Source organism: Eretmochelys imbricata, chromosome 2, assembly GCF_965152235.1.
Source record: "Eretmochelys imbricata isolate rEreImb1 chromosome 2, rEreImb1.hap1, whole genome shotgun sequence".
Lineage (NCBI taxonomy): Eukaryota > Metazoa > Chordata > Testudines > Cheloniidae > Eretmochelys > Eretmochelys imbricata.
Genome location: NC_135573.1, coordinates 20368349 through 20380394, shown reverse-complemented (window position 1 = coordinate 20380394; position 12046 = coordinate 20368349). Strand labels below are relative to the sequence as shown.

Below are 12046 nucleotides of genomic sequence, written 5' to 3'. Positions count from 1 at the left end.
AAATACATAGTTGATAGCTAGCCTCATACCCAAGGTAAGGAATTTGCACTAAGTCAAGGCCTCTTGCTCTGGCTTTAAATACATCAGATGGGCTCCTTAGTTACATTCCTGAATGCAAGTAAATGAATCAGTTTTCCAAGTGGCAGTGTCTCTCCCCAGAGCCCCACAGGAATTGCACGGAGTAAGATAAGATTGCCCTGTCACCATTATCTTGCTCTGGTGGCATGTTTCCAAGAGGTGACCACATGCCAGCTTTCTTCTGGCACTGGAGTCTCACACAGTTCAGCTGATTCAATTACAAATATAATCAGACAACTGGTCTTCTTTTCATACAGAATAAAAATAATATGTCTAGTGTCCAGGGAGCAGGACCATGGCAATATATACAATAAGGCACATTTGTAGAGTTACCCAGTCTTCATCTGCTGTTAAGTATTTCCCCCTGCAGAGTCATTTCCAAGTCTGGAGGCTGCTGATGAATTTAAGTTAATATTTAAATTTAATTATTTTATGCTGCTTTTTTCCTGTGTTTTGTGTTCTAATTAATTCACACAATGTAAACCCACTTTTCAGACTTGGGCACCCAAATCCACTGAACACCTAAATCTGTTTAAGTGCTAGTGTGAAGACACAAATGTAGAACTGGGCACTCTCACTTTTAGACACCCACATTAGAGTACGGGGCTGTGCCTGCCTTTAGCTCAGATTCGAACAGGGATGATCACCGACTCACTCTCCAGTTGGTGGGCGTATCCTCTAATCTGACGAGTAGTTTAAAAAAAAAACACAGTTGTATTGTCAGTGTCCCCCATCCATGCAGTGCTGTGGGCCAGATTCTGCCCTCAGTGACAACTCTGTGCCCAATTCTGCCCGCAGATAAAACATGCATAGCTCTGACTAGGCCACATTTTTCCTTCCAGCTCCCTTGAAACCAATGAGGTCCTAAGGAAAGAGAAAAAAATATTGCCTATTGATTTCAATGGGAGGTGCGTGGATGTGTATGAAGGCCCATCTCGCCCCAGTGCATATTAGCACCATGCAAGCGTCCACACAGGTGCTCTCCACGCACCTTAGGCATGACCTCTAGCATCTAATGTCTATGGTTAAGCAGGTAACAAGAATGCTAAACTGTATTCCTCAGTTAATCCACATCCCGTGACTTGGGTTACCTGTTCCATGGTCCAGAACATCCTCATTACTAGGGGCCTACTAAGTTCAGTCCATTTTGGTCAATTTCACCATCATAGGATTTTAAAAATCATAAGCCTCATGATTTCAGCTATTTAAATCTGAAATTTCAGTGTTGTAACTGTAAAGATTCTGACCCGAAAAGAAGCTGGGGGGGGGGGAGGGGGGAGTTGCAAGGTTATTTGGGGGGAGGGGCGGTGTTTGCAGTTTTGCTACCCTTCCTTCTGCGCTGCTGCTGGTGACGGCGCTGCTTTCAGAGCGGCGGCTGCTGGCTGGGAGCCCAGCTCTGAAGGCAGCGCCGTCACCAGTGCAGAAGGAAGGACGGCCTGGTGTGGTATCGCCACCCTTCCTTCTGCGCTGCTGCTGGCGGGGCGATGCCTTCAGAGCTGGGCGCCCGGCCAACAGCTGCTGCTCTCTGGCTTCACAGCTCTGAAGAAAGCACAGAAGTAAGGGCGGCAAAACTGTAACCCCCCCTAAAATAACCTTGTAAAATAACTCCCTTCAATTCCCTTTTGGGTCAGGACCCCCAATTTGAGAAACTCTGGGCTCCCCCATGAAATCTGTATAATATAGGGTGAAAGCACACAAGAGACCATTTTCACAGCGGGAGACCAGATTTCACAGTCCGTGATACGTTTTTCATGACTGTGAATTTGGTAGGGCCCTACTCATTACAGTTCTTCTTTCCTCTGGCAAATATGATTTTTAATTATGGTAGCACCTCAGGGCCCCAGCTGAGATCAGGATCTCCTCATACCACTGTACAGAGTAAGAAGCAGTCTCTGATCCAAAACTGCTTCCGGTCAAAAGAGACAAAAGCAAAATATGGGAGAAAGGAAGTATCATCCCCATTTTAGGGCTCCCAGACTTTCAGTAAGATGTAGGCTCCTCAGTGCTTATGTCACTCTTCAAAATGGGACTTCAGTTCCTTTGAAAATTGTACTCCAAGGCTAGGGTTGCCAACCCTCCGGGATTGTCTTGGAGTCTCCAGGCATTAAAGATTAGTCTTTTAATTAAAGTTTGGCATGTGATGAAACCTCCACTAATATATCCAGTGTAAATTGGCAACCCTATCTAAGGCCCAGATACTCAAAGATATTTAGGTGCTCAAGTTCCACTGATTGCAACGGAAGTTAGGTACTGAAATACCTTTGAGGTACTAGACCTGAGAGACTTGCACACAAAAAGCTGTAGCAGAGCTATGAATTGAATTCAGGCCTCCTGAGGTATAGTCCAGCACCATCCTTCCTTAAATTGTTGAACCCCACTTTTTTCATCATATTTGTGATTCTTTATGTAGACTGCTAAGGGCCCCTGTAATGAGGTTTCTGTTAGTGTGCTACAGAAAACACTTGTTGTGTATAAACTTACTCTGGATGGCCTTTTATTCAACAAAACATTCTTGTATAACCAGACTCAGTCCATTTGTGCAAGACAGAAAGAACTTTTTCAAGCCAGGCACTGGACACCAGGAATAAGTACATTTGACTACTTAAAATATTTTTTTAGTAGCGTGTGCAGTGGAGGACATGACAAATTGTAATAAGAACATTCACCCTAGGGATAACAAGGCTTATTATTATGCCTAGTCCTCATAACCTTCACCATTAAACTTTTTGTTCCTGATCTGAACTCTTACCGGAGAGCAGAATACAGATCCCATAAGACCTCCAAAGTTTCAAAATCCATGACATGACACGTTCAGTTAGTGTGACAGCTGTGAAGATTTCATGTGAACTCTCAGGAAGTGCCAACATGCTCCTATTTCTCACAGCTATTGGCAGCCAGGACACCCATGGGTGTCAAGAAATAATGTATGATCGCCTGCTGATGTCATTGCCACCTTTAGAATTAAATTATGGGCCAGATCCTCAGATTCAATGGAGTCACAGACAATTAGACCAACTGAAGGATCCAGCCCTATGTAGAGAATGCTCTTCTCTCCCTCAGACCTAGAGTGTGACCAAGCGTGATTTGATTTCCATCTGAAATCTAAAGGCAGCTGGTTTGTCAAGTGTTTTGTACCTGCTACATCCACTTTGAGAGAGATCACTACAATTTCCCAAACAACAAGAAGAAAAAAATATATAGTTCAAATAAGGAAGAGATTTTGAAAGATATAAATTTATTTCATTTTAGTTACTATGCAATGCCCTTCATTTTGAAGGAAATGGTACAATCAGGAGTCTGTACTTCTTTCTCAGGAAAAGAAGTGATATTAGCACTAACAATTCAACATTTACTGACAAGAGACTGCTTACAGAAAAAGGCTCATGGAGGAAAAAAAATCACTTTGCGATTACACTTGTTATTGTGATGATTTCATGGAGTGCTGCAATGTTAAATAAAAACTTCAGGTACGTACAGAGAGAACTTCTAATTCAACATTAATGGAAAAGAATTGTCTAAACCACTGATGTTTGAAGTTACCCTGATTTTTTTTTTAAATTCACAAGGTCTTTAATAGCATAAAACTATTCAGCAGTGATGTGACCTCATCAGATTTTTTCACTGCACTTCAGTTCATAAGACTGGTCGATTCAAAAGTATGTAAGTGATACAGTAGATTCCTTTAAGAATAAGAAACTGCCTTTCGAAACTATGCAATTCCCTACGTTTACTTAATTTTTCATAGCTGATCTTTCATATAAAATTAAAATTCTGCTTTCAAAAATATTTGTTCCCACATGGCTGTAATAATTACGGTTGGTGCAGCTAATTGTCAAAAAGAACAGGTGGCAAAGCACCTGACAAATAAAGCTCACGTGCACCAGGGACAAGTCTTTCATAAAGACTAAAGAACTTTCACATTTAAAGTTTGCATCTTACTAGGAGAAATTTATTCCATTCGGTTACCTATTTTAGTACTGAAAGAAAACATTGAAATTCAATCTGAATACTATAAAAAAAAAAAAGACACATTGCATTTCATTTATACAAAATTGTTGTGTATAGCTGGGAGTTCAGATCCCCTGTCTGGATTCTTCCACTCTGAAGAAAATATGTTTTTTTTCCAGGTAAGAAAATAGAGTCTCTGAAATTGCTAGGTTGTTTTTTTTGTTTTTTTTTTTAAACCAAGCAGACCATCACTCTGCCTGACTGAACTTCTGAAGAGTTGCTGTAATCAATACTTTGCCCTCAAAGAGAATCAGGAATGGGTAACCTGAAATAGTTCTAAGTGCGTTTATTCCCCCCCCCCGCCCCCGGAAGGTAACTTAATCAAACAATAGTCAGAGGTTTTATTAGAAGGCATTTTCCAAAGGGAAAAAAAAAAAAAGACTTATTTGCATAAAAAACCATTGACAGCCTGGGGAAATCGATGGCTCATCTGCATTTCCTAACTGGAGTCATATTTACACTTCTGGGGCCTAGTCCGGCCAAGACTTAGTCTACTCTAAGTATACATGTAACGATCATAGAATCATAGAAGGTTAGGGTTGGAAGGGACCTCAGGAGGTCATCTAGTCCAACCCCCTGCTTGAAGCAGGACCAATCCCCAATTTTTGCCCCAGATCCCTAAATGGCCCCCTCAAGGATTGAACTCACAATCCCGATCCTCTCAAGAGTAGTTCCCTCAGTGGCAATAGGACTACTGATATGAGTAAATTCACATACATGGTTAAGTGTTTGCAGGATCAGAAGGCTTTTAAAAAAAGAAGTTAACTTCAGTGTTCAAAAGGCAAAGAGAAGGGTCTAACATGACCAGACAGAAGAGTTTGGAAGATATTCTACAATGTTAACACTCTAATTTACAATTGTAAGTTGCTGGGCAGACTGCTGCCCTCTGCTGAACCCGTGCCATCCACTGATTTCACGGTGCAACTGAGGGCAGAATTTTGTCCATTCTGTGCAGGATGATCCTGATTCCCCAGCACTCCTCAATGGGACTTTTTCCCCTTGCTTCCCCTCCCATCCCTAAACAGATCATCAGCATCAGGTCTTCTCCTCCCACTGTGGGTCAAAGTGTAGGACAGCAGGCCCTGAGATTCAGCAAGGAATTTAAGCACTGATTGATTTTAAGGGAGCCTACTCATGAGCTAAAAGTTAGGTGCATGCTTAAGGCCCTTGCTAAATCAGGATCTTAATGCAGCTCAGTAGAAGGATCAGGCCTGCATTTTCTATATTTTAAATGGGACCTATAGAAGTGGGATTCATTTTGTTCCCTTCTCTTTGCTGTATAACAAAGGCCTGAAAGGCTTGAACAAAAGTGTTTTCCTGTTTTTTGTTTTAAATATAAACACTAGAAATTCCGGTCTAGTTTACCCTGGAAGACTCTGTGGCAAATGGAAAAAAGTCACAGGAGACTGAAAGCTGAGTAACTATGTTACTTCGCCTGCTGTGAACTCTTGGCCTGCTTAAACCTGGTTTGCTTGTGCTAGTTAGCATCTATTTAATAACATTGCCTATTCAACAGTTGGGAGAAAAGATGTCTAAGTTAAAGATTCAACAGACATCCCTTCAAAGGTGTGACTGATCATAATACATATGTGACCCAGCCCTTTTCCAAAGAAATCCTCTAATACTACCCAGGAAAAGCAGACTTGACCTTGCTGATCTTAGTAAGGGAAAGCAGAAGCAGCAAAAGCTTTAACACAAAACTTTCAGTCATTCTTCACATATTATGAAGCAGCAGGAGAGGGTATAAATCCCCTCTCTTAAAAATCCTTTGCAGGTCACATTTATGTATTCCAGTAACACCCATTCTCTAACTGCATGTTTTAATGCCAAGCAAATATTTATTTTAGGTGGAAACAGAACACATGGGATGTTCTATATTTCACAGCATAAGCATCATTGAACTCAAGAAAGAAGGTGAAAAGTAGCGGTTAAGGAACTCTGTTATGTTTGACTATTAGGTGAACTTTCCCACTCAGCTGTATCACTACGTCTCAAGCTTGAGTCACAATATCTCTGCCTGTGTGCAGATTTGTACCAAACTGTGTGCTAGGTAGAGGTGTACATTAATAACTACATGAGACAAGAAAATAGTTTCATGTAGATCTTAACAGGCTTTGCTCTCATTTCTCAGCTTTTGTCTTGTTTTTATAAGTAAGAACAGACTAAATGTCTGAGAAGAAGGAAGAGAGGTTTGAGCGTTCGTTCTGAGGTTTCAAACATAAAAGGAAAACATTTTCACAACCAACACACAATTTAGTACAATATGTTTGATATCTACAGCAGTTTCCATCCTGTAGGACCTAGAAACTTTAGATCACTAATGACAAAAATAAATCCATTCAGAGGCCATCAGAATAATGTACATAACTTACTTTCAAAATGTAAGATTCTCATAATGGAATTATTTTTAACTTTCAAAAATATTTGTAAGAAAATATTATTTTACATACATATATTACATAGTGAATAAACTTTGTTCTATACAAAATTTCAGGACTAGGAACAATAGCTAAACATTTATTCATGGTCTACGTGATCTTAAGTCTGTTTTATCCTATTCAGAATAGCTGATATACAGTTTAGGAATACATCAGTTACAATCTTAACCAGTTAATGGTGGCTGAACAGAGAAATAGCCACATGTTAACCTTATCACAGTTCAGCTATGGATAGTTTTCATGCTTTCTGAGCAACATTGCATGTTTAACGATCACAGTAACTGGAGTATGACTCAACTGTATATTGAGGAAAGATTTCCTCAGTACAAAAGCCTGAGCTACAACAATCAAAAGGAGCTTTATGTTTAACAAATTCTCCGTAGGAGAGCCAAGAATTCCACATCCTAAAATTAAAGCATAGAAAGTATTAAGGGAAAAGGTACAATACGTTTTAAGTGTGTAACCCCGTAAATTGATCCTCCCCTCAATAATGAACAAGGTTTGTCTAATGGGGGGGAACATAAACAAAAGAAACCCTTCTCTGCATTGTCCACTTAAGATTCACAACAATGGGAGTCTATTAGGCGCTTATAATCCTTTCTTACAGGTGAAAGCTGCTTCATGTAGTCTTAATTACTCCAAGGTTAGTATCTGCTTATTTATGATTGATTGGTTTCTCACCCTAATCTTAAAAAACACAGAGATTGTAGAGTAGAATTAGGCTGCAAGCAGTGAAGTAAACAACTGCAGGGAAAAGAGTCATTTTAATACACCGCTTAATTACACTGCATGTTTACTTTAAAAATATTGATTTCCACTATTTAAATTAACTCTAGCTCATCCTCAGGTTAGCTTCACAGCTATTGTGTTTTAAGGGGCAGGGAAGTTTATATTAACAGACCATAGGAAAATATATACTGAACAGATTAAGAATCCATGATGATCTGGTATTAGGGTGCACTGAAGACTAGGGAAAAAGTGATCCAGTTCAAAAAGAGTTGCTACTTTGAAAGGTAATATTAGATACATGTAGCACCTTGCCCTCCTCCAAATGCATTAGTTGATGGAACTACTCAAGCAACCTTCATGAGATAGATCGCACAACAAGAATGACTACTCCCTCTTTCCTTCTCTAGTGACATCGCTCAGCAATGTACCAGGAAAAACACAACAAAAACAAAGCATCACCTTGAACTTACTCTTCATTAGGGATTTATTTGTAGCGGGAGAACACAGAGAATTTCCCCAGCTTTGAATTTTCAATAACTTCCGAGTCAGGGAATGTATTTCCTTCCCCTCTATACTGGTCTTCTCCCCCCCGCACACACAATCACTTCCTGTTACAGCACTGTATATCACGGTGCAGAGACACTGTGCAATTTCTCCTGACCCTTACTTCTAGGAATTTTACCAGTTAATCACTAGCCCGTATATTCCAGGCAGTGGGATTCAAGACATGCTTTATTCCCCATGATTAAGCAAACAAATCAAAGTGCTATTTGTAGTATAGCCTTAAAACAAGACTGACGCAGTACTGATACTGGCTAGAGGCTTCCACCTCTGCTGGGGCTTAGCCAAAATGCTAGACCACCTCTGCCAGGGTTAACTTATCCCTAGCTCACCCAAATGCACTAAAGCACGTGAAGCAGCTCCTTTTACAGCCCAGTCCTGCACCACAAAAGTCAATGGGGACTTTGCAACTGACTTCAGTGGGAGCAGGATCAAGCCCCCAAATGAATGCTGATGCAGTTAAGCTTGGTGATAGTGAGAGCCCCCAAAAGATTTCAGTGCATTACAATGCATAGATAGCAACCTGATCACAGCTAACCTCCACTTCAGGTCATTTCCCACCCCCATTAGGGCAATTTAGCCCACTGTACATAAAAGGAAGCCACACACAAACAGGCAGACAGGGATTCCCCCAACCAGTCTGCAAGTTACTTTAATTAACATGATACTGTGCATGTCAAACCCTATTTCACAAAGTTAACTGTGGTTTATCCCTTAAATCCTTTGAGGACTGGGGGTTGGGTGTGAAGTCACAAAGGTCTTGCTGTAATACTAACAGGAACCACAAGATAACTAGGTGGAGAGGAGACAAGGGAAGGTGGTGGGGGAGGGGGTGCGGGGAGGGAAATGAACTTCCCAGCTAGGACAGTCAATCATCCACTTGAGAGCTAAAGGGCCCTATCCTACAAGGTGCTGGCTCCTTCTTAATGGTGCTGAATGCCCTCATCTCCCACTGAACTCAATAGAAACTGAAAGCACTCAGCACCATGTAAGATCCATACCTACTGGCAGCCAAGGGACTGATGGTTTGGGGTTGAAGGTCATAAATGGGGGTGGTGGAATCTCCCCCAATTTTATCCTCTACAAATAAGTCAGAGATTTACCAAGCACCGAAGGAGTTAAGTACTAAAGCACAGACACTTAATCAGCTTTCCCCCTTCCTTTCACATGTGATTGGAATGAAGCTGCACTGAAGCAGCCCAAAGGGCTTATAACAGCTCAATTTCGCAGCCTTCAGTTTTAATCCCCCTCACCCAGCCTAAGCCGCATGATGGTGCTACTCAGCAGCAGTCTGGGCACCTGGATCCTCCTCCTCCTCTGCAGCTTGCAGATGGCTGGAGAGCTCCTGGATCACAGCAGCCCTACCGATCTGGTCATTCCTCCTCTTCTCCATGATCAGATCCTCCAGGCTCTGGAATTCCAGCGTATGGCTGCGTTTGTCCCCCAGCCGGATCCGCAACCGGTAGGGCTGCTTGCCGATGCGGAGCTCCCCGCCAATTTTAAATTCCCGTTTGCCATAGCGGCACCAGGCAGCAAAGCACTCAGAGTTCCTCCAGCTCAGCTCCCGATCCTTGCAGCCCACCTGCTCCAGGGCATTCCGCACCACCCCAGCCGGGCTCAGGGGCTTGTAACGGTACAAACAGTTGGCAATACGGCCTCTCCTGCCCTGGCTGGCATCAGTCAGGAAGCTGTTCACCACCTCCAGCCGCTGCAGGTGCACTACCTGAAAATCCCCAACATACACGGCCCAGTGTGGGTACTGGGCCTGGCACACAAATTCCACCAGGTCGCCTGGTTTACATCTGTTCAGCAGGTTTTCCGGAGTGTAAGTGCTCAGCTGCCCGCCACCTCCATCCCTCTCACCTGGTGTGGTATCATCCCCAGCAAAGCTCTTCTGGTAGATACACTCATCCCGATAATAAACCGAACACTCCACCTCCTGCACCTGGGGGTCATAGAGTTGCGGTACAGGGTGCTCGCCTCCCATATCCTGAGCCACGGAGTCCTGCTGCTCCAGCTCCTCGTCGTCACTGGAAAAGATGTAGGACACCCCGATCCTGGGACCCTCGTCTCTGTCCATGCCCGTCGGGTCGGCGGTAGGAACTTCCTTGTAGTTTAAGTGGGTCAGTTTCTCCACCTGGTTCCCCATGCCCACTGCAACCACAAGCAATATGCAGCCATCAGCAACGGGCACAGCAATAGCTGAGTGGGTAAGGATGAAGGAGACAGGCCTGTACCTCCTCCCCCAGACTTTACTGCCCTGGCGGTGGTCTTCTCAGGGCAGTGGCAGAACTAGTAAGAACTCTTTCCGCAGCTCGGGTAACGCCTGCGGCTCCCTGGCCATCGCTCTGGGAGCAAAAGGGGGAAATCTGGGAGCAAACGGGGAGCGAGGAGGCACTGGGTCCCTTTGCTTCGTGCGCCGGTTGCAATGCCAAGGCGGCCGAGCCCGGCGGCCCCCCGGGAACACGCTGCAGTTCCGCTTGCTAAGCGTAGAGGGGGCACGAGGCGAAGGGGATCAGGGCCACCGGCCGATCGGATTCGTGCCGTCCCTCGGCAGAGACAAAGGCAGGGGAGAGCGCGGCGCGCGCGCGGCGCAGCCCCCGGGACCGGGTTAGGGGCAAAGGAGGCGCGAGCCGGACTTGGCGGGCAGCCCCCGGCTGCTGCGGCGGGGAGCGGGGCTGCCAGGGGCACGCACGGGAGGGGACGGGCGAGGGGGGCACCTGGTCGCGGGAGCGGCACTAGCAAGGGAGGGTGCGACTCGCACTTCCACCTGTTGGCCGGGCCGGGGCGGGGAAAGGTGCGGGAAGAGCGGAGCGGGGAGGTGCAATCCCACCTGTTGGAGGCTGCCGGGAGCAGCGCCGCCAGAAGCGGGGGCAATGCTTGGCTTTGCAGCCCCAACCCGGCTCAGATCCCGCCCAGAGCCCCGCGTTGGGGTGGGGTGGGGGCAAGCTGCCACCACTCACCTCCTCCACCAGCCGCAGCCCGGCCAGGTGCGCCCGCCCTCACCTGCTCCCCCGCTCCCGCCGGCTCCTCCTCCTCTTCCACCTGGGCGCCCGGAAACTTACCGTGCGGAGAAGGGCTCGGCTGCTCCCAGGGCGCGGGGCTAGGGCCAGCTGGCTGGGACAGCAGCCGCCTCGCTCCTAGCGCTGGGCGAGGCGTGGCGCCGGCTCATGTCTCCTTCCCCCCGCCCCACTCTCACCTGGCCGCCGCCCCCCAGCGCGCAGTCCGGCCGCAGGCTGCGCTTCCCTCCAGCCGGGCTGAGCAACAAGCGCTGGAGCCGGAGCGATGCGAGGTGGGAGGGATTCTAGATCCGGCTGTGGACTCCCCGGCGAGAGCTCAGCCCCCAGCATTTAAAGAGACCGCTCGCCTTTTCCCTTTGCCCTCCCGCTCCCGCGCACACCTCGCTGTGCCCGGCCCCTGGGATCTGGGCTCCCCCCGGCCGCCGAATCGTGACCGGCAGCCGGCTGACCGCCGTGCGGGGGCTGGATCCGGTGGCCGGGACTCGCCTGGGCCGCTGGGGGGGTTGGAACAAGCTGTGGCTTTAAGGGCGGGGACAACCTGCCCGCGTGGGGGAAACTCACTGGGATCTGGAGTTTGCCTGGGACAACCCAACTCGCAGCAGCCGGACATTGATTTCCCCTCCTTCCCGATCCTCCTGGTTCCCAGGAAATCCCAGCGCGGCTGGCAGGATCCCTGGCTCCTTAATGAGAAAAAGCTCCTGGCTGCAGCCCCTTTAGCTGATCTGTTATTCTTCAGATTAATATTGATCAGGTTTTTTTTTACCAGTGGGGCTTAGCTGTAATGGTGATAAATACCTCTGGTTGCAATGGGCTATAGATTGCTGTTTGGAAGGGAGCCCTGCCTGGTTCGAGGCTCCTGTGTGCATTCTCAGGGATGTCTCTATGTAGTGTGAGATCCTTCGGTGTCAGACCACACATGCTCTGCTTCTGTTTTGACACAGCCCAAAATAATAACAACAGTTGTAAAAGAAATAACATAGAAACCTCTGCTCTCCTGGGCTAACCTGATTTGTTAGATTCCACCACTAACAGTACATATTTCTTCTTCTTATATTTACTTTCAAAAGACAGGACACCTTTCTCTATTTCAGTGCAGGGCATTATTGATCTCTCCTTCTAGACAGAAATAATCAGTGCTGGTGGGAATATTCCTTTTAATTCTGCCTGTTGAAGGAAGTAATACAAGATTCTTCTTTCTTATTAGGTGGGGTT

General features: G+C 45.9%; 1 protein-coding gene across 1 annotated transcript; it reads right to left on the bottom strand.

Moving 5' to 3' along the window:
- Window positions 1–4408: 4408 nt before the first annotated feature.
- On the bottom strand, window positions 4409–11003 carry LRATD2 (LRAT domain containing 2). The gene is made up of 2 exons (XM_077809798.1): window positions 10880–11003; window positions 4409–9968 (listed from the first exon to the last, which is right to left on the bottom strand). The coding sequence occupies exon 2, from the start codon at window positions 9961–9963 to the stop codon at window positions 9091–9093; it is 873 nt and encodes a 290-aa protein (XP_077665924.1). The 5' UTR covers window positions 9964–9968; window positions 10880–11003; the 3' UTR covers window positions 4409–9090.
- Between the last annotated feature and the right edge of the window lie 1043 nt (window positions 11004–12046).

What these genes read in the sequence shown, in the direction of transcription:
- LRATD2 (XM_077809798.1), bottom strand. Translation starts at nt 9,963, where the DNA reads ATGGGGAACCAGGTGGAGAAACTGACCCACTTAAACTACAAGGAAGTT.